Below are 26,487 nucleotides of genomic sequence, written 5' to 3'. Positions count from 1 at the left end.
AGAAGTGGAAAACCAGTCATTAAAGGAGAAAAAGCAGGGTAATCTACAGAGAATCTGGATCAGAAGTGGTAGGAAGAGTTTAGAGAGACATCGCAGCAGGCTGGGGTGTGTTATTTACGGTACTGGGGAGCTGGTGTGGCTGTGACCACCCAGAGCAGAAACCCAGGCAGCAATAAGGAAGCTGTAGCCACATGCTCTTGTGTAAGTCACTGTTCTCATGCAGTCATTTCTATAACTGGGCTGAGAACTGCTGGCTTTAGGACCTTTTTCCTGCGGTGCATCCCCAAGGAAGATAATCATCCTCCTCTCAGCCATTGCTGTCTCTGACCCCCGGTTATTTCCTGTAGAACCCTGACGCAGGGAGAAGGCAGGCTTCTCAGGCTGATGCTGCGTGTCTTCTCCGGGCCCTTTTCAATTCTTCTGATTCCAGTTGGAACATTCCCTTCATTGCCAGATACAGAATGTACGTATGTTTAGGGAAAAGAAGAAAATTCCTGGCGTTCCAATGGGCTAGAGGTAAATTTAGCCAGAGAAAGCTGCAGGGGTGAGAATAAGCCTATGATAGTTACAGGGCAAGAACTCAACGCAGAGATTCTTCAGGAGGCTTATGGATGCTGTGTTGTCATCTAGGACGTTGCCCTGACAGGGGAATCCCTGGCTTTGCAACTTCCTGGCCAGTGTAAGGAACACCAGCTGGCTGTAACCTTTCCTGCGATGCTCTGGCAGGGTATAGCTATGGCACACGGTGGAAAACTGGTCTGTAAGAGACCAAGAGACTGGGTTTCCCTTGTCATCCCTGACACATACACTGGGGAAGCAAGAGATGAGTTTCGTGATATACCGGAGACACTGTTCATTGCCGCCCCTAGACCAAGTCCGGTTGAGCAGATCAGCATCATCAACACTCAGGTAAGTTAGTCGTGGAGCAGAGCCCTTTCTAGAAGGAAACAACACGAGAAGAAATGTGAACGCGGGGTCCTAGGACTACAACCAGCTACTTTTCTTCTTGCACTGATTCAAACTAAGAAACAATTCCAGAGGTGTATTTAGCCAATACCAAAATATTTTCAATGAATTGGAATCTATCTATCTCTTCCCACTTATGAACATCTTTCAGGGTTACATTTCTGATGGGAGAAAATCCTCATTATAAGAAATTAAAGTCTTTCCTTCTCATTTTATGCCCATTTCTTTTCACCTTCATATAGATTAGGGCAAGTATTTCATTTTTCTGTAAAACAGTTCTCAAACTTGTTGACACCCTCTCTGAAGGCTTGAACAAGTCCACGTTCTTGGGCCCCTAATATTTTCCTTGGTTAAAAAAAAAAAAATAGAACTGTATCTTTATGCATCCATGGCCTGGAAAAAAAGTATAGATTGCTTAACATTCTAGGCATGTATAGATGCTCAAGAAATGCCAGTCCTGGGCACCTGGGTGGCTCAGTGGGTTAAAGGCTCTACCATTGGCTGTGGTCATGATCTCAGGGTCCTGGGATCGAGCCCCGCATCAGGCTCTCTGCTCAGCAGGGAGCCTGCTTCCTCCTCTCTCTCTGCCTGCCTCTCTGCCTACTTGTGATCTTTCTCTGTTAAATAAATTAATAAAAACTTAAAAAAATTTTTTTTAAATAAAAGAAATTCCAGTCCTTCTAGACCTTCCACTAAAAGGTCTGGGAAAAGGTCTAAAAGTTCATGGTATTGAGATAAAGAAAGGATAGGAATTGTTGCAATTTCTAAGAACTGAGATGGATTACTTAGTTGAAAGCCTAACAGCTAATGTCATTCTTGTTACGATCATTATAAAGTACACTTTGTGTTTTCTTTTTATTAATGGTTAAACAATTAGCTGACACTCTAGGCATACTGCAGGCTCTGGCACTGGGACAATAATCTAACCACTAAGGAGGGTTTAAAAAAAAATACAAGCAATCATGGTCTTGATAGAATTTCTTATTTTTGAAAATGAACAAAGGCTGAAAATCCTGAGGCAAAGAAGCCTCACGCAGAAATGTCACTGTAGGGGCAACTGGGTGGCTCAGTGTGTTAAGCTTCTGCCTTCAGCTCAGGTCATGATCTCATGGTCCTGGGATCCAGCCTGGCATCAGATTCTCTGCTCAGTGGGGAGCCTGCTTTCCCCTCTCTGCCTACCTGTGATCTCTCTCTTTGTCAAGTAAATAAATAAAATCTTAAAAAAAGAAAGAAAGAAAGAAAGAAAGAAAGAAAGAAAGAAAGAAAGAAAGAAATGTCACTGCAAATAAAATCATTGCTAAGGCAAATGTTTCAGAAGTCGTTAGTGACTATGACCTTATATCTAAAGGGCAGGGTATTCAAAATAACGGGTATACAAATTTGCGTACGGACTTAGATGTAAAAGACAGTATCTTCTGGGGCGCCTGGGTGGCTCAGTGGGTTAAGCCGCTGCCTTCGGCTCAGGTCATGATCCCAGTGTCCTGGGAACGAGCCCCGCATCGGGCTCTCTGCTCAGCAGGGAGCCTGCTTCCTCCTCTCTCTCTGCCTGTCTCTCTGCCTGCTTGTGATCTCTCTCTGTCAAATAAATAAATAAAATCTTTAAAATAAAAAAAATAATAAATAAATAAATAAATAAAAATAAAAAGACAGTTTCTTCCTATGCAGAAGGGAGCAATTTAAAGCAAGATCTGATTTTAAAAGACCTGACGGGATAGAGAAGAATTTTAAATAGCATCTCAGGGATGTGACCGTAAAAGATGGGGAAACACATAGCCTGGTTTCTTCAACAAAAAGTAATGGAAGAAATAAAAAATATGAAAGGGGAACCGGTATGTAAGAGAGATATTAACCAATTGCAATGTATGAACTTTATTTAGGTGCTTATTCAAAATAAACTTCTAAAATATTATGTTAATTTGGGAAATGTAATTACTAACTGGTTTAAGGAAATACTATTAACCAAATTTTAAAACAGCAGAGTTGATGCAGCAGGTTTGAGGCCTCTACCTTTAGGAAAGCCTGCTTGCCAGCTTGGCCCTTGGATGGCAGCTGGCAGTTTGGATTTCTGCAGGGGTCCTGCTGTTCCCAGAACTGACAGGAGTTGGCACTAGTTGGTATCTAGATTCTGCCTACCTGTTTGTGCAATCAGTGTGGTTTATGCAGAACACCTGCTCTCCCTCTGGGCGTCTAGAAAATTGTTATGTGCTAGGCAAAGTATGCCTCCAATAAAAAAAAATCCTATATGTGTTGTCACAAGTTACTGCTAGGGAAATTAAGCGTGTCCTATGTGACTCCATTGGGAGGGTTCTGGGAAGCTTGTGCCTGGTTTTCTCTGGATTTTGCCAATGCGCCTTTTTCCTCTGCTGATTTTGCTTTGTAGCCTGTCTCTGCTGAGTTCTGTGAGATCTTCTAGCCAATCAATGAGCTTGTGGGTGGTCCTGGAAACCTCTGTACAGGAGTGATATCAGTATAGTGTTTTTTGTTTGTTTGTTTGTTTGTTTTAAGAATCTTTATCTTTTAGAAATATATGTTAAGATATTTAAGAATAATAGCATAATGTCTGGGATATTTCCTTCAAAGTAGTTAGTAGATAGAGGTATGGATGAAACAAGATTAGCCATATATTGATGAGATTTTCCTTATTCTAGTCTCTCACTCGGCCTTTGTATGTCCTTGAAAATTGTAATAACTGAAAAAAATAAAATGAAATAAAAATAAAGTCCATTGTGTATATATACCACATCTTCTTGATCCATTCATCTGTTGATGGACATGGAGGACATGGGGACTTAGAGTGGAGAAGGGAGTTGGGGGAAATTGGAAGGGGAGGTGAACCATGAGAGACTATGGACTCTGAAAAACAATCTGAGAGTTTTGAAGGGACGGGGGGTGGGAGGTTGGGGTACCAGGTGGTGGGTATTATAGAGGCCACGGATTGCATGGAGCACGGGGTGTGGTGCAAAAATAATGAATACTGTTATGCTGGAAATAAAAATAAATAAATAAATAAATAAAATAAAAAAAAAAATAAAGTCCAATTGCTTTATGTGACTTATAGTGCCCACTCTTCTTTAGCTTTGGTGTTGTTTTGATGAAAAATTCCTTCAACATATTCCCTAGAATAAAATTAACATTCATTGAGGTAGGTACTTTTCAAATATCATGTTTCATTTGTTTACAAAATATGTGTAAGGAAGATATTCTAGGTTAATTTCCCCCCAAAAAAGAAATTGATCAAGGCTCAGAAAGATCAAGCAGAAAGGAAGGTAACTAGCAAATGTCAGAGCAGGGGCTCTCCCATTAAGAAGAATGCAGGTTACACTAGCAAGTCTTCTGAAGATTGGATTCTTGAGTCAGAATTAGGAATTATTTCTTAGCTCTACAATTTTCTCCTATGTGTTACTTCAACTTTGTTCAAAAAGGTAATTATACAGTACTTTGTAGGGTTGTGGAAATGATTCAAGAGGTAATGTATTTAAAATATTGTGCCCCACAAATAAGAGCTCTCTATAAAATCAGTCATTTACCCACTTCCCTAAAACATGCAAAAAACACTTTTTGGCTCAAAGAGAGGTTATTTTGAATTATTTGGAGGAGGAGCATACCAAGGAATGATTTTCCTGTGAAAATATAGGATTTTCGAGTTCATTTATCACTATGCACAAAGACACAGATTTGATTTTGCAAGAAATTAGGAGCAGTCAAGCACAGCAGAAAAATAAATACACACACACACACACACAGACCCACGGACTCATGACACACAGACGTATCTAGATTCTGGGGCCTTACTCCAAGGTACCCAAATATCCCTTAATAACAATCAGTGTTTCAGGTACTCCTTTTTGTACTTCTATGCAGGAAGTCCCGCCCCACATGCAGAAACTCGGTCTACGTACAGAGAACTGGTGTCCGGCAGAAGTGGATGAGGGAAAAATTGAACAGCCTTGAAGGAAGTGAACTTTACACCTAACTGCTTTGAGTTGGCAACAGCTTTGGAAACATCATGTAACTCACTCTGCAGCCCTGTATATGGAGAGACATAATGAAAAATGGTATTTTATCTGAAAGCACAGGAAGGAAATTTGTCTCAGTATTTTGTACTACGCCGCCAGTTTGCCACCTCTTATCATCCTAACCCCTGTAGAGCTATACATGAATTATTGCAGCTACTCCTGGCCTGATTCTCAAACATTGTATGGGATTTCCAGATCCCCATCGTGTTGTTTCTCACAATCATGATCTTCCATGAACACTTCTGATGGGAATATCCCTTAGGAATGTGGAATTGCTTGGGGGGACTTGCCTGACTTCTGACTTCTTAGACAAATCCTAAACTCCTTAAGGTAAGAGAAATTGTATAGCTCTCAAAGTCTACAATCTACCATTCAGCTAGAAGCATAAGAGAACTCACATTTAGTTGGCATGGCATTCTGACTTACAGAGTCTTCTAGCCTCTTGCCTAGATGCCCATTGCAGAAATATCAAGGTATAAATTTAGCGTTGGTGAGATTTATCCTAAACTTGACTCACTGGGATCCTACTCATTTATCACAGCTATACGATGTTATCTATAAATCTTCATTCAGTACTCGTATGTAAAACACTGTGCGGGGCACTGCACCAGCATGAGACCCAAGAATGGTACAGTTTCTGATAGAGCTCGTCACATGGCATGTTAGCTTCTGTTTACTTAGAACTGACTTGCTCTGCTTCTCCAAAATCCTATCAGCTCTATCCTTTCTAGGGTTTCCTGATTAATTGAATCCTCTGGAAATTGACTTTCCCACTTCCATCCATATCTAAAAGCTTGTTTCCTCCTTCCAGTAAGTCATTTCCTGTGGAAGAATACCTGAATACACGAATAGGAGATCATGTTAAATAGAGTCTGAAATCTGAGCATTGGCTACTTTCTTAGGGAGTTAAGTCTAAGAAAAACCAAGTAGTTTCTTCAAGTTAACACTATTAGAAATTACAGAAGTTGTGGCTAGAATCCCACATTATAAACCTGAATTATATTGAAGTAATTCAAGAGACTCTGAAAAAAAATAGTTCAAGCTAATGAAAGGTATGGATGGTAGTTGAAACAAAATTTATTTTTCTTAGATTGAAGTACTTCTTTCTAAAAGTCAGACTAATATTTCTTTTAAACAACTTTTTAAAAAGATTTTATTTATTTGAGAGAGAGAGAAAGAGACAGAGAGGGAGAGCACAAGCATGCAGAGGGGCAGATGGAGAGGGGGAAGCAGACTCCCTGCTGAGCAGGGAGTCTGATGTGGGGTTTAATCCCAGGACTTAGAGATCATGACCTGAGCTGAAGGCAAACGCTTAACTAATAAGCCACCCAGGTGCCCCTTGAAAAACTTTTAATATCATAAGATGTAATCGAAAAAACTGCATAAAACAAATGCATAACTGGGGCAACTGGGTGGCTCATTCAGTTACGCATCTACCTTCAGCTCAAGTCATGATGTCAGGGTCTTGGGATCAAGCCCTGCATCAGGCTTTCCACCTAGTGGGAGGAAAGGCTCCTAGGGGAGCCTGCTTCTCCCTCTCCTTCTGCTGCTCTGCCTACTTGTGCGCTCTCTCTGTGTGTCAAATAAATTAATACAATCTTTAAAAAAACACAAATGTGTAACTTCATTATTACATATTTTAGCTACTACTAAAACCATAAAATAGAAATTCACTAACCATCTTCTATTTACCATTCTCCTAAACACAATTCTCTCACTCTCCACTAAAAATAACCACTATCATAATTGTTTTTATGACAATTGCATCCTTGTTTTAAGTTTTATTATGCAAGGGAGAGAATCCTTAAACACCATAGTTAGATTTTGTTCACTTTTTGTCTGGTGGATCTTTTAATCTGTAGCTTTTTTTTACATGCCTATCCCTCCTTCATATCCTTTAAAAATTCTTTCCATTTATTTGTTAAAGAATCCAGTTTGCTGGGTAGAATCTCTATAGTTTGGATTTTGTGGATGATCTCTCCGTTGTTTTTAGACCACGTCCTTCTGTCCCTGACACCAATTACCATTTTAACAAGTGATTTTCTCCTTGCTCACATCAGGCACCCTCACTAAAATTGTCCTACCTTTGTTCACCTCACCTCCTTAGAAAGGGAGGCATTGCTAATTGGATAAGACAGAACTCAGACCATTTATTGGACCACAGTTAATGGGACCACAGTACCAGCAAGCCAGATTCTGGAACTTTCAGGTTAGTGCTCACGTCAACAAGCTCTCTCACGTCCATGCGACCAGTAGTGAACAAAAGAGCCTGGCCCATCTGGATGGCTGTATACTTTTTCATTCCCTGTCCTCTCATGGCCAACACAAAAAGTTTGGCTCTTACTGTGGGTGAACCCCGATTTAATCTTGTTTATGGACAGCTCTTAGATTAAAAATGACAAAGACATTACCATGTAGAACGTACCATTGCTCTGAACACCCAGCTTTGAAGTAGCTCCATTGTCTAAATTTTCAAAAGATTTTATTTATTTAACAGAGAGAGAACATAAGCAGGGGAAGTAACAGAGGGAGAGGGAGAAGCAGACTTCCCACTGAGCAGGGAACCTCATGTGGGATTTGATCCCAGGACCCTGGGATCATGACCTGAGTCGAAGGCAACGGCTTAACTGACTGAGCCACCCAGGCATCCCTCTGTTGCCTAATTTTTGTAGGCTTTCTAGGCAGCCCCACCAGTAATTCTATGGCACAAGATGAAAGACCGGCCCTTTCTATGGTAGTAGTTGGCTTTTCGAGTCATTCATGATTTGGGGATGTTATGGGAAGAGCCCTCAGTTGCTTTGGTTAAAATGAATAAAGATACTGATGACTTCTTAAAAGCTATTCTGTATTCCAAGGAAATTATAGTTCTTACCAGCAAAGCCTATAGGTGAGAGGCCACATCAGAAACCAAAGATAATGCCTACGCTGATTACATGCTAAATGAGGGGCTTTACCACTATTTTAGGTGCTATTAACTCACATCCTTCCCCACCTAACTTCAGGGAGGATGAAGTGTCGATGTAAATGACTAAGACCAACTCATGACTAACAGCTCGGCCTGCTAAGGAAAAAAAAGCACTGGCAATTACAAGGATATTCTCATCCTAATGGTGACTTTAGGTGCTTTGAGGAGAGTGGGTCCTCTGGTACCACAGATTGTCCAGTCATTGCTGTGATTTTCCATACCAAGGAAGAGATCTACTTATTTCCACACTCGAGTAATAATGGCAAGAAAATTTTGCTAGCTTGGCTAAGTGAATGGTAGAACCCTGTCTCACGTCTCACCAGCGTAACTGGGGTAAATCTGTAAAATTCAGAGACAGTCCAGAACTTCCACTATAACACCTTTGTGAGCATTTCCAAAGAGATGTTATAAAACACCCCAAGTCTTTAGGTCATGAATATGTCTTAGTCATCATTTGAAAGTAGACAGGAGCTTTTTCCTTGTGAGAGGGCTTCAGCTGTTTGCTGCTGGAAAAAATGACCAGACTTTGTATTTCTGACCTGGTGGACCCTGCCTTCCTGGCAATGATGAAGGAACTCACTTTCAATGCAACAGTTAAAAACAAGAACTTCATTGACTGTATCATCTCCCCAGTCATCACGAGAAGTTGGAAAAGTAAGCCACTGAAGCTGAAATTGTCCATGCACAGTATTACAAACTGTTAATGTAGGTTATTGGTCTTGGCCAAAGCTCTTCCATTAGCATTGATAACCATGCAATTATCTCCTTGGATCTCAGATATACACTTATCTTACTAAATCATGCCAGGATATCCGATGCAGATCAGTTAATTATCTCTTTCCAGAATCAGCTGCTTCAGAAAGAAGGAAAGACTTACCTATTGGCTTATATTGAAGTTAGAGTCACTTTAAAAGATTGGAACAGGAAATGATTAAAGGAATAAAGAAAAATATGCTGTGAAATTACAGTAACAGTGGGGGGAAAATGTCACTTGAAAGCAGCCCAATTTAAACGGTGCCTACTTACCCCAACGGCCAAGCCTCTTTAGGAATAAAACAAGTGTTCTTAGGAAACTGTAGTACAAAAATTGTAACTATATAAAATGTATATCTATGAATTTGTGCACTTAAGTATATATATTATCATATATGTGAAACAGATATCATAATCTATTTGATGTATATGACAAAAATGTGAAAAAGAAGACTGCTTAGTGTCTGTGCTTGATCTCACCTTGTATTTGAAAAACTTGATCCCAGTTGATAACATCATGTTCTTCCAACAGGCATTGGTAAGCCCTGACATCCTTGTAGAACACAGCGTAGGCATTAGTATAATGGTCCAGGTTATCTGTCTCAGCCTGGGACAGAAGACATAATTGTAAAAACATAAATATGTCCTCTAGGTAACTCAAATCCTAGATAAATTAAGTACATTGACAGCTTATGCTTAGATCATTCCCACTGCCAAAATCAGCCACCTATAAACAATGGCTAGATAGGAATGTGGCTAATACACTCTGGTGAGGGAAGGAACAGATATTTTGGAAGTTTTGCTTGATTATTCTTCTGGTATTTGGAAAGTTTTAAGATCCTTATTCCATCTTTTTCTAGGATTTTATTTATTTATAAAAATGGAAAGGGGGCACCTGGGTGGCACAGTCATTTATTTATAAAAATGGAAAGGGGGCACCTGGGTGGCACAGTCATGACCTGCCTTTGGCTCAGGTCATGATCCCAGAGTCCTGGGATCAAGCCCACATTGGGCTTCCTCATCATGGGGAAGCCTGCTTTCTCCCTCTTCCACACCCCGCCCCCAGCCTGCTTGTTTCCCTCTCTCGCTGTGTCTCTCTCTGTCAAATATGTAAATAAAATCTTAAAAAAAAAAATGGAAAGGGTATAACTTAATGGAGCCACCTACAAGAATTAAATAGAACTATCAGAATTTTCCTAATGTGGTCAGGGCAACATATTTGATCACGTGAGCTCTTTGTCCTTGCAAAACGGGGCAGATGTCATCTTTTTCAGTCTCCCTATGCATTTACCACATTACCAAAGTTGTTGGTCACAGGAAAACATCAAACCAGAGGAAAAACTAATATACACAAGTACGTATCCTTCATGGTTCTAGAGATTGTGAAACACTAAAGGAACACTTTTTTGAACACATTTAAGCTAGCCGTTTTCCATGTCTGCAACTCCAAAGCCAGTCAAATCAGAGGCTAATAGTGAGGGGCACCTGGGTGGCTCAGTGGTTAAACCTCTGCCTTAGGCTCAGGTCATGATATCAGGGTCCTGGGATCCTGATCTGTGTTGGGCTCCCTGCTCAGCGCGGAGTCTGCTTCTCCCTCTGGCCCTCCCTCCTTGTACTCTCTCTCAAATAAATAAAATCATTAAAAAAAAATTAATGGTGAAATATGTACCTTATTAAGCTAATATATATGACTGTAATGGTTATAATATCCCCTTTACCCAATCTTTTCTTTCCAGTTGATGCCAACTCTTGGGTTTTCAGGGGGTATTTTGTTTAGTTTTGTTTTGTTTCTCTGTCCTTTCCAGTCTGTACCTCTTTCTGTCGCCGGGTGATAACAGCTTTGAAGTCTGGCCACGAATCCACCACCACCTCCTTCTGAAAGGGATTCCCACGATTCATGTTCATTACTGCTCCATAAACCTGAGCCAGAGAACCCAGAAAGACAAGCCAGTCACATTACTAACTCTTTCAGTTGCATATTACTGTTTTCATTTCTTGTATTATATAGTTGTGGCCATGAGAAGGGAAATTTTTTTATATGCACATATATACAACATGCACACATACAAACTTTTCTCTTGTTATTTCATTATTGTACATGCAAACTGGTAAAAAATACAAAAACAAAAACAAAAACAAAAAAAAACTAGGAAAACCTATGAAATCTCTCCCTAAACTTAGGTTTTTCTGTACAACAATGAGAGATACCAAAACAACAGGCTGACTACATGGCACATGGGTCAATAATAAATACTTACAGAAGGAATCAGAATCTGATGTATGGATTTAGGGCTTATAATATCTTTTACAATTCCACAAATAATTTTGATGTTCAGCTGCTTTTGAAGCTTATTATACTCTCCAAAAATAACCTGCTTAATACAACTACTCCTTCAACCCTGAGTTACAATTAGACATCATTGAGGGTAACTCCCCTCCCCAAAAAGCCCCCTGCCTTTCAGATTTGATAGAGGAAGGCTCTCTAAGCATTCCCTGAGGGTCATAACTATGTCTTATTCATTGCTATGTACATGGAGTCTGACATAGTGGATCAACTGGTTGTTGACTAAACAATACTGAGTATTAGAATTCTGACCTGTGCCCTTTCATATTTCTTCCTCCACTTAGAATAAAAGATGCCATCCCTATAAAACAACCTTCATATGCCAGGGGTGCTTATAGAGAAGAAGTTGTGGTGGTAACAACGAGAGTGAGTTACAGGCTAGTGTTCTTAGCAGCACTTTCATCATAGATAGAAACTGAAAACAATCAATGTGTCCAACAGCAGTGGGAAAAAATGAATAAATTGTGGCATATTCATACTATAAATTACAAAACAGAAACTTAATGGTGAACAAAAGAAGGTAGATATGAAAAGACATACTATGTGATTCAATTTACATTATATTCAGAAATGACAAAACCACATTATGGCTTTAGAAGTCAGGATGCTGGTTACTTATGGAGAGCTAGGAAAGAGAATGTTTGGAAAAAAGCACTGGGGGGCTGGGGAGAAATTGTGTCTGAAGTAATGTTCTTTCTTGATTGGAATGCAACTTATATAAGTATTTGCTCTATGAAAATTCATTGAGTGGCATAATTATGTTATGTGCACCTTCTAGTATGTGTTATTCTTCAGTGAAAACCAATTTAAATTATAGGAGCATTAGAAACTACATTTTACTTCTTATATTACATCTTGATTCAAATGATGTTCCTCAATACCTAGAACATTATTCAACTCTCTTTTCTCTTTCCCAATCTGGGACCTCACTCAAATCTTCTTATAGAATGTATCGTTCCTTAATTTGGTCTGGCTAATACTAACGTGTGGCATGGATCACACTTAGTGAAAATTCAAGACCTAAATTAACCTGGAAGAGTCATGGTTGCTCTGTTTAATTATTAAATTTTGGGGATGCTGATCTTATATATACATAGTCATAAATTTATTAGAGTGTTTTTTTCCCATGAAGAAACCATACATCATTATTAAAAAATTAAGCTTAAAGATGATTGCAATGTTGAGGTTAAAAGGAAAAAAAAATTCTGATATTCAGATTGTGAAAGGAAAAAAATGGCTTGTTTATAAGAGTTTTGCAACCAACTGAAAGAGTTGGCATTGGTTGAAGACAATGAAACAAATTCTTTAACACCTATTTATTCAAAGGGTGCGTGTTGAGAGGAGAGGGGAAGTAGCTAGGGGAAGTAAGGATGCCGGAAGAATGAGCAGTTGGAATTTGTGAAGGAAATTTAGAGGGATATTTAATCACTGAAATACTAAGGTGAGGTAGGAGGGGGGATGGGTGAAATAAGTGATGGGGGTTAAGAAGGAGTTCACTTGTTGTAATGAGCACTGGGTCACATATGGAAGCATTGAATCACTAAATTGTACACCTGAAACTAATATTATACTATATGTTAACTAACTGCAATTTAAATAAAAACTTTAAAAAATCAGATTATAAAATACATAGCCATAGCTTCCAAAAAAATGGAGGAAGTGTGAAACAACAAGACAAGTATTTCTTTATCATTTTGATTCTCTAAAGGGCATAGTGTAACTGAAGAGGTATTTTGAAATTATGGTCAGAGAACCCAAGCCAGACGTTATAAAACAATCCAATAACTGAAAAAATAAAAGAATAAGATTCAAAGGTGAAGAGACTCTGTGTACAGAAAATGAGAAACTGGGAGTGCCAAGCTAAGCAGCTATTAACGAGAAGATGATATGAGGAAGGGAATGATTTGTGCCTACGTGTTTGATTTCTTTAACTCTTACTTCAAGTGGTGTTATGAGAAGGATTAAAAAAATAATAATAATAAAACCAAAAACCAACAATGAAAAACAACAGAAAACCACAACCATGCAGTTTGGAATCTGATAGCTTGGATTTAAATCTGAACTCTAGCACTTAGATAAAGGGAGGGGATTTTGTAATATCATCTGTAAAAGTATAATGCAATTACCTGCTTATTCAGTTTTTAATATTATAGAGGAATTAATAGGTTTTATAAAGTTCAAATGAGACAACATAAAAGGTATGTTAAAGAAGGATACCTACTATTCTGAGCAACTCAACTAATCTGAATTCAGAGGTCCTTGAAAATAAGATTTGAACAGGTGAGGGTTAATAAGTAACTATTTCATAAACTGCTAGTGACCAACCAACAACATTTTATTGAGTACTTATATGGGCAAAGCCCCATGCCAAGCACTATGGGAGGTATCAAAAAAAAAAGAAAACCAAAACAAACAAACAAACAAAAAACAGAAAAAGAAAAAATTGAAATAGCCAGAAAAATTTTATGATTCCTCACCTGGGTGTCTGGTAGTTAAGTTGCTAGAAGAGAAGCAGTAGCTATGAAATCAAAGGAACCAGGATTCAACTGATTTTTTACTTGCTTTAGCCTTTTTTGGATGCTAACTTATTCATTTCTAAAATGGGTTAATAGTCATCTTACAAAGTTGTTGGAAGGATAAAATAAATTGAAATTATTTGTATGCCAAAGTACTACCCACATACTATTTATAATGTAAGAGCCCATCATTCGTCTTGAGGATTATGTGATCTTAGATGACCCTGTGAAGGTCACCAAAACCTTTTTATTTCTCTTTGGCAAAAGAGTGGGTCAAACATTTATTCTCCAGAGTGTCCACATTCAAAATGGGACATTTTGAGTCGGACTGTCCATTTGGTACTCTTTAAACCATATGCTCCCAAATTATCACTCAGATTTTCCCTACCACACATAGTTTAAGCATGATCCATGAGGCAAGATGACTAGGTTTAATCACCTAGTGCTCTAGATAACTTCTGTTAAAGTTTAGTGTAAATAAGGATTATCGAGGGTGTGAGCCCAATACACAGTTCTCTGGTCTCTGTCTTTAGAAATTGTGATTCATTATATCTCTTCTGGGTTATTAGCAGCCATCACATTTGCAGTCAAATGTTCTTACCACTGAGTTATACCCCCTGCCACTTACATTTGAAAATCCATATTGTAGGGCTATCTCCTTGGTTGAGAATTGCAGCCCTCAAAGACAATTTCTTTGCACTTCGCATGTTTTTCTCCAAGTGCTTAAAATATTTTAAATCTCATATTTATTTGTAATCTGTGATGATTGTCTTTTTCCACAGTAGCTCTGAGTTATCAGCAGGCCCTCACAGGCTTTGAGAAGACTTCAACAGAGGCTTCATGACCAACAAAGCCATTGAAAAAAATAAATAAAGATGTTGAAATAGCCAGAAGAATTTTATGATTCCTGGACCTCAGCTCTATTGTGAACCTAGGTTATGTTCTTATGAGCAATGCTACTTAATCTATACTCTTCTGCCATTAAGAAAAGTTTAAAACTCGAGTCTACCTAGAAATAATCTAATCCAGCACTACCTAAATTTTCCTAGAGGTCATCGAGAATGACTGTCAAAAAAAATAATTGTCACAGCCATATCTATGCTGCTTGGGATCAGTCTCTAGCAGGAGACAAATGGGAAACCATCTGTTTTAATAGGTTTAATAGGAAAGCCCTGACATCAGAAAAACTGGGAAAACAGCCACAAGTCTGACCTTATTCACAATAAATAAAATAAAGAAATAAAAGAGAGCGCTTAAGTGTAGAATACCTTGAGTGATTCAGGGAAGTAACTCTTCAACATTTTTTCCAGGATCAGTAATTTGGTAGAACAGTTGAGCACCAGCATCTTCTCCAGAACTCTAGCAATTCCACACCTAACGAGAAAGCTGAAGGGATGAGTTCAGCTTTTCCTTGTTAACGTTTAAATCTCCTGAGGAACATCCTTGAAGTCCTGTTTTCACTGGGTGGAATTCGGAATGCCATTGCTCCCTCTGATGAGGGAAGAAGAGGGAAGATGAGAGGCACTGGGGTGGGGACACCAGAGAGCACGTGGAAGTAGGGAATGTTAATGACCTAATCCAGGAAAGAGGTGAGTATCCATGTTGGTTAAGTCTTCCTATGATACACACTCACTGTTTGCTCAACTCTTCCTGTGAGACACAGAAACAGTTGTAATTTCACATCTGTTTGTGTTTTCATTGAGTCTGTCTCAAGTCGACTGGGAGGTATAAGAAGGAAAGGGCCCGTGTCTGCTTTGTGCTCTATTGTATTCCAGGAAAAGGGCATTCTATGTGCTTGCTGAATGGTTAAGAGGAAGCTCAGAGTAAGAGTCTTAGGGTAAGCAGGGAAAGTTCTTTTTACAATGTGGGGCAAAGGTGGAAGATGTGAGTGGGTCAGGCATCAGGTGCTTATGGGAAGCCACTTGCAGAGAAACACCTAGGTTGAAGATAAAGAATCAGATGTGAGCAAAGGCTGAGACTCTGTTTAGTTAGACAAAATTAAGGAACGAAAAAGGGACTTAATATAATGCATGCAATTCAGCCATTCAGAGGCAGTTATTTTTTTCTAGATTTGGGGACTTCCTATCCCCTGCTTTTTGTCCTTAAGAAAACTTTCACCCACCCCCCTCAACATTCCAATCAGGTCTCGACTGAATTAAACAAACTTTTTTCTCTATATTCGATGCACTAGAGTTTATCCACTTACTCTCAACAAACAGGCACTAGGATGGCGAAAATGCCTCAACTAGACATGAGAACCTGGTGTTTCTGAGACTGCAGTGAATTTTTTCCTGTACAGCACATCCCCCAGATAGAGGACGTTACTACTTGATCTCAGTATGTGGCAGCTCTGTGTGACTATAGGATACTCAAGTGTTTGATTATGATTTAAAATCCACCATGCAACTCCATCATATGGTTTACATGAGTCTGAACTTCTACGAAGCATATCTCCTGTGACCAAGTCCTGTGGCTGCAGGCTGCTGAGTGGGACACCTGAGGTGTTTATAATTCTCTCCAGGACTCTGAAAAGATACTAGGGGCAGCACCAGAAAATTAGCTTCCTGGACCCTAGTACTCATAGTCTGGGCCGATAGGAGAAGCTTTGCAAAGATTGAGTTTCCAGGGTTCAGGTTGAGCAAAGGAAGGAGACATGTAGGCATCATCTTTTCACACTTGTACCTGCTTGACATTTCACTCCCTCATGCTATCTCTAAATAAAATATTAACTTCTTAGCAGATCCTCATGTTAAATACATTCATTTATTCTAATTCAATATTTGAGAAAATAAGATAGAATTATTTCATAGAGAAACTGATCATGTATCTCTTATTACATTTTATGCCTAGAGATGTTTTTATGTCTTGATACATAGCAAAGTAGCTAGCACAAATGGTAGGAATTCTAAGAACTTGATGGTGATTTGCTTTATTGCCTCGTTTGTTCCTCAAAGTTCCTGAAACCACTTATAAGTGTAGGTAAAATATATGATGAAAAATTAAGTTTGAATTAAAATTCAGGCAAGGGGAAAACAGAGGTGTAAACATAATATGGGGTCAAGAGTGAGGCCAGCAGACAAAGCATATGGACTATAGTTCTACATACAGAGTTGATCCTTTTTATTTACAGATTCCACATTTGTGAATTCACCTACTTGCTAAGATTCACCTAGAACCCTCCAAACCCACAGTGACAGTGTTTTTGCAGTCATTTGTGGACATATTTGAGTCTCCAAAGCCAATATTGTCAGTGGATGCTGCAGAAGCTGACCTCTCTTTCCAGCTCTTATACTCTAAACAAGCCCTTTATAACGATGTATTTGTGCCACATTCTTTTGTGGTGTTCACTTTCTGCTGGTAATTTCACTGTTTAAAATGGTCCCAAGGGGCACCTGGGTGGCTCAGTCATTAAGCATATGCCTTCGGCTCGGGTCATGATCCCAGAGTCCTGAGATGGAGCCCTGCATCAGGCTCCCTGTTCTGCGGGAAGCCTGCTTTTCCCTCTCCTGCTCCCCCTGCTTGTATTCCCTCTCTCATTGTCTCTCTCTCTCTCTCTCTCTGTGTCAAACAAGCAAAGAAAATCTTTAAAAAAAAAAAAAAAAGTTGTCCCAAGCATAGTACTTAAATGCTGTCTAGTGTTCCTATGGCAAAAAGACTGTGATGGGTCTTACTGAGAAGATACATACATGTGTTACACAAACTTTTTTCAATTATGGGTTATAATGCTCTTGACTGGGAGTTCAATGATAATAAAAAATCAACAAGTGTTAAATAATGTGTCTTTAAACAGAAGTGCACATAAAACAGGATTATATGTTGGGATGCATGGGTGGCTCTGCAGGGTAAGTAGCTGCCTTTGGCTCAGCTCATGATCTCAGGGCCTGGGATCAAGACCCACATCGAGTTCCTTGCTCAGTGGGGAATCTGCTTCTCCCTCTGCATCCATCCCTCCCCTGCTTCTGTGTGTGCTCTCTCTCTCTCAACAAAATTAATAAAATCTTTAAAAGTAAATTTTAAAAAAAGAAAGGTTTTGTGTTGGTCTTCTGATAAAAACATTGTGACCAGAGGCTTGCAGGAACCTAATCTTACGTTTTCCCTACAGATGGTGATCCCTGTGACCTTGCTGAACAAAACCACCACCAACAATGAGAAGCAGGGGATTTGCAGCAGGTGAGAACACATTTTGTACTGTAAGCTTCCTGGCAGCCAACGTAAGAGAAACAAAAATGATTAGTTACGCGATTCAGTTTGTCCATAAAATTATTCTCACACTCTTGGGGCACCCAGGTGGCTCTGAGGGTTGGGCATCAGCTCTTGATTTTGGCTCAGGTCATGATCTCAGGGTCCTGGGATCCAGCCCCACGTCAGGCTCTGTGCTCCATGGGGAATCTGTTTGAGGACTTCTCTACCTCTCTCTCTGCCTCTGCCCCTGTTCATACTCTCTCGCTCACTCTCATTCTCTCTCTCTAAAATAAATAAATCTTTTAAAAAAATTATTCTTATGCTCTTTATCATAGCATTTGCTTGACTTTTCACTTGTATTATCTCTAAATGAAATTCTCTAACTTCTAAATAATCAAAACCCTCCTTGATCTGGCTTCAGTATACTTTTCTGTTCACAAACTGTGCTGGGTGACAAATATTGGTGACATTAAAATCAGAGAGACATTTCTCCCATGGGTTCACAGAGGGGAAGACACTATAATTAATGTACACCAGTGGACAATGTTCTTTCAGTAAACAGTGATGAATTTCCTGAGGACCTTTCTCTTATGAAATACAAAGATAGTTTTAAGGGCACAGAGCAGAATGAAGAAATTCTCAAGGATGCAGAAAATATATTTTACAGATTTTTGATTTATATTAGAAAGTCATAATGACAACCATTAATTCTGAGAACTACAAGATCAGAGTATCATAATCTCACCAATAAATTATAAATTCCCCATAATTCACATGTGTTCTAGAATTGGAAGGTAAAGATTTGTAATTCCTCTGGCTGAACTGTTACCAACAACAGACTCACTAACTGAAATCTTTGTCAAGGAATGTAATTAATTATAGTCATTCAAGTTTTAAGAGCCCAAGATTCTTTGGGGGCACTGAAGAGTTTATCAGCACACAACAAGCACTTAAAATATGTTATCAACATTAATCCATGAAAGCATAACACTGGCCTGAAAGACCTTTCTTATAAATAAATAAAATATAAGGTCTCTGCTTTTATAAGGTAACATAGCACTTACATGAACATCTGTGGGGGAGAGAACATCTGTTAGTGAGACAGAGAATTTTTTTAAAGCTCTTGTGATCTGATGCTTGTAATTATTTTTTAGATGATAGGCTTTCCTTTCAGAGATGCCTCTCTTACCTGTTTCTCTAGTTGTGCCCCATCAGTGCAAATGATTTTATATTTTGTAATGCTTATTTTCCCCAAATCAAAATTTGAAATAGAAAAACAAAAACAAAAAGCAAACATCTTTCCCCATAATCCTAATTATGATTTATCCTTCCTGTATAATGCTGAAATTCATCTCTCCTCCCTATTTCTCCCATTTCTTCTTGCAATTTTAATTAATGATTTAAAATTTATTATTTTAATGAAGGAATGCTTACCTGGTGTTGAGAGTTCAGTTTCTATCAGGTCAGTGGTTCCTTCTTCATAAATGGTGAGTTTATTCTTCAAGCCTACTTCCCTAATTAGTCCTTAGTGGAAAGAGAAGGGAGAGAAAAACAAAAAAGTGCCCACACCTGTTAATAGGGAGGAGATAATGGTGTCAGGTGAAAAGCCTCATGCATACAGCATGAGTATTTCACCTCACCCCTTCCTTTCTCTCAGATTTAGACTTATGGTGTAAAAAACAGTGAATACTAATCTTGATTTAAAGATGGACATTTTCTGGACCCCAAACCCACTATCTGCTAAGATCTCATGAAAAAATAAAAAGGAATGAGACTCAGGTGAATGGGGTACAATAGAAAATGACAAAGAGGTTTTCACCTATTTTTTAAAAGATTTTATATTTTCACCTATTTTTTAAAAGATTTTATTTATTTACTTGAAAGAGAGGGCAAGACACAGGAAAAGTGCATGAGCAGGGGGCAGAGGCAGAGGTAAAGGGAGAAGCAGACTTCCCACTGAGCAGGGAGTTGGATTTGGGACTTGATCCCAGGACCCTGAGATCATCAACTCAACCAATGGCAGACGTATAACAGACTGAGTCACCTAGGTGCCCCTATATTTTCATCTATTTGGAAGAAATGATTTTGCTACTCTAAACTTCCAAAGCTGACCAAGGGATAATCTCTAAAGCATATACTTGTGGAATTGAGAGTGTTTCTGATAATTTTAATTCTCTTGCCCTATACTTTTAAATGAAAAGAGTTTACTTGCTTTCCTCAAATGGCTGCAATTTCAAGTGACATGTGAACAGTTGTATGGGCATCTTGGCCCACAATGCAATACCTGAGCTTTGAGATAATTAACAGTATGAATATTTCAATGGCATTAGTAGAGTCCTTCAATTTGAATGTGGTCACGGGGGAGGATAGAGGATACTACTATTTATCATCTTTATGTTTTGTAAGTCAATATCAAATGATGGGGAAAGTCAGGGAATTCTTTTTTTTAAAAATTTATTGTATTTATTTGTCAGAGAGACAGAGAGAGAGAGAGAGAGAGAACAAGCAGGGGGAGGGGCAAGCAGAGGGAGAAACAGGTTTCCCACTGAGCAGGAAGCCCGATGAGGGACTCTATCCCAAGCCGCTGGGATCATGACCTTAGCCAAAAGCAGGCACTTAACCAACTGAGGCACCCAGGTGTCTTTTTTTCTTTTCTTTTTAAAGATTTATTCATTTATTTTGAGAGAGAGAGGGAGAGAGGGAGGGAAAGAGAGAGAGAATGAGGGAGAAGGGCAGAGGGAGAGGGAGTGGGAGAGAATCTCAAGCAGACACCCTGCTGAATGGAGTTCCCCAACCTGAGCTTGAACTCATGACCCTGAGATTATGACCTGAGCTGAAATCGAGAGTCAGATGCTTCAAAAATGTGTCACCCAGGTGTCCCTGGGGCATTCTGTACTTGAAGATGCTTGTTAAGTAACACAATGGGTAGCTGTGACTAGAGATTAAAGTAACTAGAGAAATTGTATTAGATGACAATTACTGGATATGAAAGGCAGACTGTCTTTTTTGATCTGTGTATATTGATAACTTTTTAAAAATTTATTTATTTATTTGAGAGAGAGAGAGAGAGAGAGAGAGTGAGGGCGAGTGAGAGGAGGGGCAGTATAAGGAAAGAATGTTGAAGCAGACTCTCCGCTAGGCACCAAGCAGACGGCAGACGCTGTCTCCATTTCATGAAATCGCATGTGTTCTAGAATTGGAAGGTAAAGATTTGTAATTCCTCTGGCTGAACTGTTACCAACAACAGACTCACTAACTGAAATTTTTTTCAAGGAATGTAATTAATTATAGTCATTCTAGTTTTAAGAGCTGAAGATTCTTTGTGGCATTGAAGAATTTATCAGCACATAACAAGCACTTAAAATATGTTATTAACATTAATCAATGAAAGCGTAACTCTGGCCTGAAAGACCGTTCTTATAAATAAATAAAATATAAGATCTCTGCTTTTATATGGTAGCAAAATACATTCAGTGGCAGCAACTCTTAAGAAACGCTAGTGGGAATACAAAAAAATGGCTTAGTTACTTTATACATGATAAAGTCCAAATGGGAAATCTGAACTTTTCTATGCTCTTCCTTTCCTTCTTTCCTCTCCTCTCCTCAAAGCTGAGTGTTTGTTGACAATGAATGAAACATGAGAGGATTTAGAAGACTTGTGTTTGGAAACGAAGCCAACCTGAATGACTTACATACTAAGTTTGACAGGCGCACCTGCATTTAGTTTGGGTTGAGAATGTCAGGAAATTCTATCCAACCAAATAAAGGAAGATATATCCCTTAATTTCAGGTTCCAGTTCATGTGTCTAATATTTAAGCAAAAACCTGTTTGTTAAGCATATGCCCAACTTAAAGTTGGGGAAAATGGAAGGGTTCCTAAAAAATGAGAATTTTAAACAACTGACAGTGTATGAAGCTCTGCTACATATCTGTACAGAATACCCATTTGTCTCTCAAATCACAATTTACCTTCCTTCTCTGATACTGTGTATTTATACTGTATGTCTTCCATCCCAAAATATGTGTGTTTTACACTTGAAAGCCTGTGACAAGTGTTGTGGAGAGGAGATGTACTGTTGTCATGACTTGTGTGTGTGAGAGCTTAGGTAAGTGAAGATGCTACAAAGGAGGACCACCATCTGAATGACTGGGATTGCGTGCAGTTGAATTTTAACTGTATTTGGGTCTGTAATTAACTCTTAAATTCTTCACAAAGGGAGCACCCAAATATAGCCTTTAAATAAAATATCGTGTACGTTTTGGATTGCCTGCTATCTACCAGAAGATACGGTAGATCCTTCAAAATCAGATCACATACCTTTAAAAGCTGTAAGAGGGTTATTTGGTCAGTCTGTGCATGGTGAAAAATATCACTCAGCAAAAGTGGTGAGTTAGAATCCCAGCTAAGTAGTCACTGTTGAGAGGATGTTCAGAGAGAAACAACAGACTTTGATCTAACTTCTCCCTACCCAATGAAAGCCGTAATAAACATCATGATTAATGATAAAAAATCAGTGAGTTGGGGCTCTATTCATCACTCTAAAAACAAGAAGTTCTAAGTTTCCAAGTGAGGGGTTTTATGGAGATTTTGTATTCTCTTTTAGTGGCTTTGCCTGGCATATAGCGGGTCCAAAGGACACAAACATATTTTCTTCAAATGCTGCACTACAGGTTTCCTTTCTTGAAGACTTTTCCTCTAAAACCCACTAATTTTCTCCCCAACTATTATTTCCTAAGAGGATATTGTTTTTGACTCTTTTACTAAGCTCCCCAGGGTTCCACATGAAAATGTGGTCTCCCTCACTGTGATGAGCATTACACTGAATTTGTTTAGCTAAAGCTGAGGTGTTGGCCATTTCTGCCTGGAGGGTATCAACAGAATTGTGATACCTTCTACCCTAACTGACAAGATACTCTAGGCTAGAAAGAAAATAATTAGAAATTGCAGATATTTTATTTTACAAGAATAAAAGCAAATCAGAAAAAATACTATAGTGACTAGAAAAGGTTTTTAATATATTTAAGTGGTAATTTATTCACATGTATATACTTACTATCGTTTCAGAATTTCTTCTCCTTTAATGCCCATGGTTCTTGGGCATGCCGCTTTGAAGAAAGAAGAGGCAGACCAGACGAAGAATGGTGGGCAGCAAAGCAGAGTTTATTGAGCGATAGTACAAAACTCCCAGAGAGGGAGGGGACCTTCAAGGGGACTCACCTTGGAGTTTCTAAGCCCAGTGGGTTTTAAGAGCTCTTTCCCAGAAATATGTTAAGCAACCAGGGTGTCCTCAGGCGTGCTATATCAGGGCTTTGGTCATTATGTGCTGATGGTCTTTTGGGGCTGATGTGAGGATTTATGCCTTAAGTGCCTCAGTTTGTGATAGTGACAAATGTTTTATAGTTAATTGTTTCATTTTAGGACATTTTACAGAAGTTATTTCTGAAAAGGCTGCAAAATAAAATGCTAGTGTAGTCTTGTCAAAGGTGCAAAATAGGATGATAGCACTGTTTTGTTTTAGCTGCCCTGATTCCATGTTTTGTTGCTGGGGACCCTGGCCCAGACTACCTAACTGTCCAACTAACTCCTAACATGCCCCCATCTGAAGAAGTGACCCTAACTGCCGTCAGGGAAAGGGAGCGATGACCCATCTGTTTCTTGCTGGACCAGGGTGCTATTGAAAAACAGCAGTCAGGGTTCCATTCCCAGAGGTCTAAGTGTTCTTGATAGGAGGTGGTAGGTTTTTATTTGCATGATTGGACCCTCCAGTAGTGGCTGGTACCACAGGAAGAAGCTGTCTGAGCCAGTGACTGCCATTGGTTGACAGGAGACCTTGAATATTATGGGGGTTGTGTATGGTAAGATCCTGTTCCAAAATTAATTTGGTAGCCTCTGGTGGCTGCCACCATTGCCTGGATTAGGACACCCAATGCCATTCCTTTTCTTTTTGTCACATATGTGTTGATAGCCCTCCCAGAAAGAAGACTTAAAGCTGTGGCACTGAGCAAGGCCCCTCTGAGGCTTTTAAAAGCTTTTTCTGACTTGAGTTTACATTAATAGGTGGGAACCGGCTGTCTGAGTGTCCTTCAACAACTGATAAACAGCATGTGTTATTTCTCCATACCCTGGTATCCACAAGTGACAGCATCCAGTTATGCCCCCAAACCCCTTTACTTGTTTTAATATTAGGGGGATGGTAGGAGGTAATAGAAGATAGGTAATAAACCCTATCTTCTACCAGTCTCCTTGTCTCCTCTGTGAGGACCATGCCCACATACTTGACAAATGTCTTACATAATTGTACCTTGCACTGATAAACCTTATATCCTTTTCTATCCAGGAAGTGAGAAGTTTTTGGTTGCTGTTTGAATGATTTGCTCAAAGGAGACACATAAGGGGAGATTATCTACATACTATATAGTAGGATGCAGTTTTCAGCTGAAAAATCTGAGAGATCTTGGGACAGAGCTTGTCCAAATAAATGGGGACTATCTTGGAACCCCTGGGGTAAAACTGTCTATGTTAGTTGGGTGGTCGGATTAGCGGGCTCCTTGAATGCAAACAGGAAATGAGAATTTGAATGAAGTGTAATGCAATAGAAGGCATCTTTTAAGTCTACAGCTGTTTAAGGGGATTTGAGCCAGTAGGGCATGAAGGTTTATAAGCACAGTATGAATTGTATCCACAGCCTCATTAATAATGCCAATGTCTTATATTCATCTCCATTCCCCACTAGGTTTCTCTCTCACGCTTCCTTTCTATCTTTCTTTCTCTCTCTCTCTCTCTCTTTCTTTCTTTTTTTTAAAGATTTTATTTATTTGAGAGAGAGAGTGCGCATGTGCGCATGAGTTGGGCAGGGAGAGAGGGAGAAGCAGACTTCCCACTGAGGGGGGACCCCGATGCAGGACTACATCCCAGGGAACTGGGATCATGACCCAAACCGAAAGCAGACCCTCAACCAACTGAGCCACCCAGTGCCCCTCATTAGGTTTCTTTACCCCCAAAATTGGGGTGTTACATGGCTGTTGCATTGTTTTAAGAGCCCCTGCTGCTTTAGATTATTTATGATTTTTATTAGGCCATCCCTTGCTTCTGGTTTTAGAGGGTATTGTTTCCAACAGGGAAAGTTATGAGGTCTTTAAGGTGCATGTGGCTATACACTGCAGTTTAGACCAAGCCCACTTCTCCCTGAGTTGCCCAGACCTGAGGATAAATATCAGCCTCTACAGGAGGAGTCAAGATGGTGGAGGAATAGCAGGCTGAGATGACATCAGGTAGCAGAAGATCAGTTAGATAGTTATCAAACCATTCCGAACACCTACAAATCCAACAGGAGATCGAAGAGAAGAAGAGCAGCAATTCTAGAAACAGAAAATCGACCACTTTCTGAAAGGTAGGATATGCGCAGAAGTGAGGGGAAGGTAGACTGTGAGGAGAGGGCGGCTCCCAGGAAGCAGCAAAGACAAAATTGGAACTTTAAAATGTCTGCTCCACTTAGGACATCACTCTAGAGGCTAAGCAGGGGTGGAGCCCTCGTGGGGACAGCATGGTCTCAGGTCCCGTGGGGTCACCGAAGGATCAGGGATGTCTGAGTGTAGCAGAGCTCACAGATATTAGAGCGGGGAAGGTGGCTACAGAGACAGAGCCAAGGAGTGAGCTCTCAGCTCGGGAGTTACCTTATATTGTGATCCATGGCACCGTCAGTCCACTTGCTCTTTGAGCAGAGACTCCACAAGTGGCAGATCTGGGGAAATCCCCCTGGAAGAGCAGAGCAGCAGGAATCTGCTGGGTTTGGAGACTCCAAATGGCACTGTGTGCCAGAGACAGAAATGCTCAGTGGCAAGTTGGGTGAGCTCAGAACATGGCCAGAGACCAGAGAGACAGGAGTGATTGAGGTCTTTTCTCCAAGGGTGCACCGAGGAGTGCGGCTCCGAGTTCTCTGCTTCTCTGGACTAGAAATTGGGAGGCCGCTGTTTTCATTCCCATCCTCCAGAGCTCTATGGAAAGCCTTCAGGGAACAAAAGCTCCTGAGAGTGAACCTGAGCTGATTACTTAGCCTGGCCCCTGGCAAGGGCAGAGCAATTAGCCTCCGGCACTACAACAGGCCATTCCCCCAGAAGATCAGCAAGAACATCCAGCCAAGACCAAGCTCACTGATCAAGAAAAGCAGAATTCCAAAGGAGAGGAAAGCAAAGCATGGAATTCATGGCTTTCTCCCTATGATTCTTTAGTCTTGCAAAGTTAATTAAATTAAAAAAATTATTTTCTTACTCTAATTTTTTTAACTTTGACTCCTGTTTTAACATCTTTTAACTAGTTTATCTTACAACACATTTCTTTAAAAAAATCTTTTTAAATCTTCATTATTATAGTGATATTTTATTCTTCATTATATCTAACTTTATATTTTGTATACATACAGGATTTTTTCTTCTAAAAATTTTTGGGATACAACTTCTTCTAATAGACCAAAACATACCTCAAATCTAGCACAGGGCTTTGTTCCAGTCTTCAGCCTGAGCAAATTCTCTCCATTTTCTTTTTCTTTCTTTTCCCAACCAACTTATCTTAACAACTCCCTTTTTATAATTCTTTTTACAATTTTTATCTTTAAAGTCATATTCCATCCCTTCATCATGTTTACCCTTATTTTTGTATATCTATCTATCTACCTATATCTATCTATCTACATATTTTCTTTCTATAAAATTTTGGAGGTAGTTTCTTCTAAGAGACCAAAATACACC

General features: G+C 39.4%; 1 protein-coding gene across 1 annotated transcript; it reads right to left on the bottom strand.

The window, feature by feature from the left end:
* Positions 1-213: 213 nt before the first annotated feature.
* Positions 214-25,494, bottom strand: GLYATL3 (glycine-N-acyltransferase like 3). Its single transcript, XM_032338356.1, has 7 exons — positions 25,417-25,494; positions 19,177-19,266; positions 14,829-14,934; positions 10,513-10,620; positions 9,181-9,307; positions 4,866-4,992; positions 214-937 (listed from the first exon to the last, which is right to left on the bottom strand). Exons 3-7 carry the CDS (start codon positions 14,904-14,906, stop codon positions 523-525), a joined length of 855 nt encoding a protein of 284 aa, XP_032194247.1. The 5' UTR covers positions 14,907-14,934; positions 19,177-19,266; positions 25,417-25,494; the 3' UTR covers positions 214-522.
* Between the last annotated feature and the right edge of the window lie 993 nt (positions 25,495-26,487).

The sequence above is a fragment of the Mustela erminea genome, chromosome 4 (assembly GCF_009829155.1).
Source record: "Mustela erminea isolate mMusErm1 chromosome 4, mMusErm1.Pri, whole genome shotgun sequence".
NCBI classification, from domain to species: domain Eukaryota; kingdom Metazoa; phylum Chordata; class Mammalia; order Carnivora; family Mustelidae; genus Mustela; species Mustela erminea.
The sequence above is the reverse complement of the archived record's forward strand: the minus strand, read 5'-3'. Positions and strand labels throughout refer to the sequence as shown.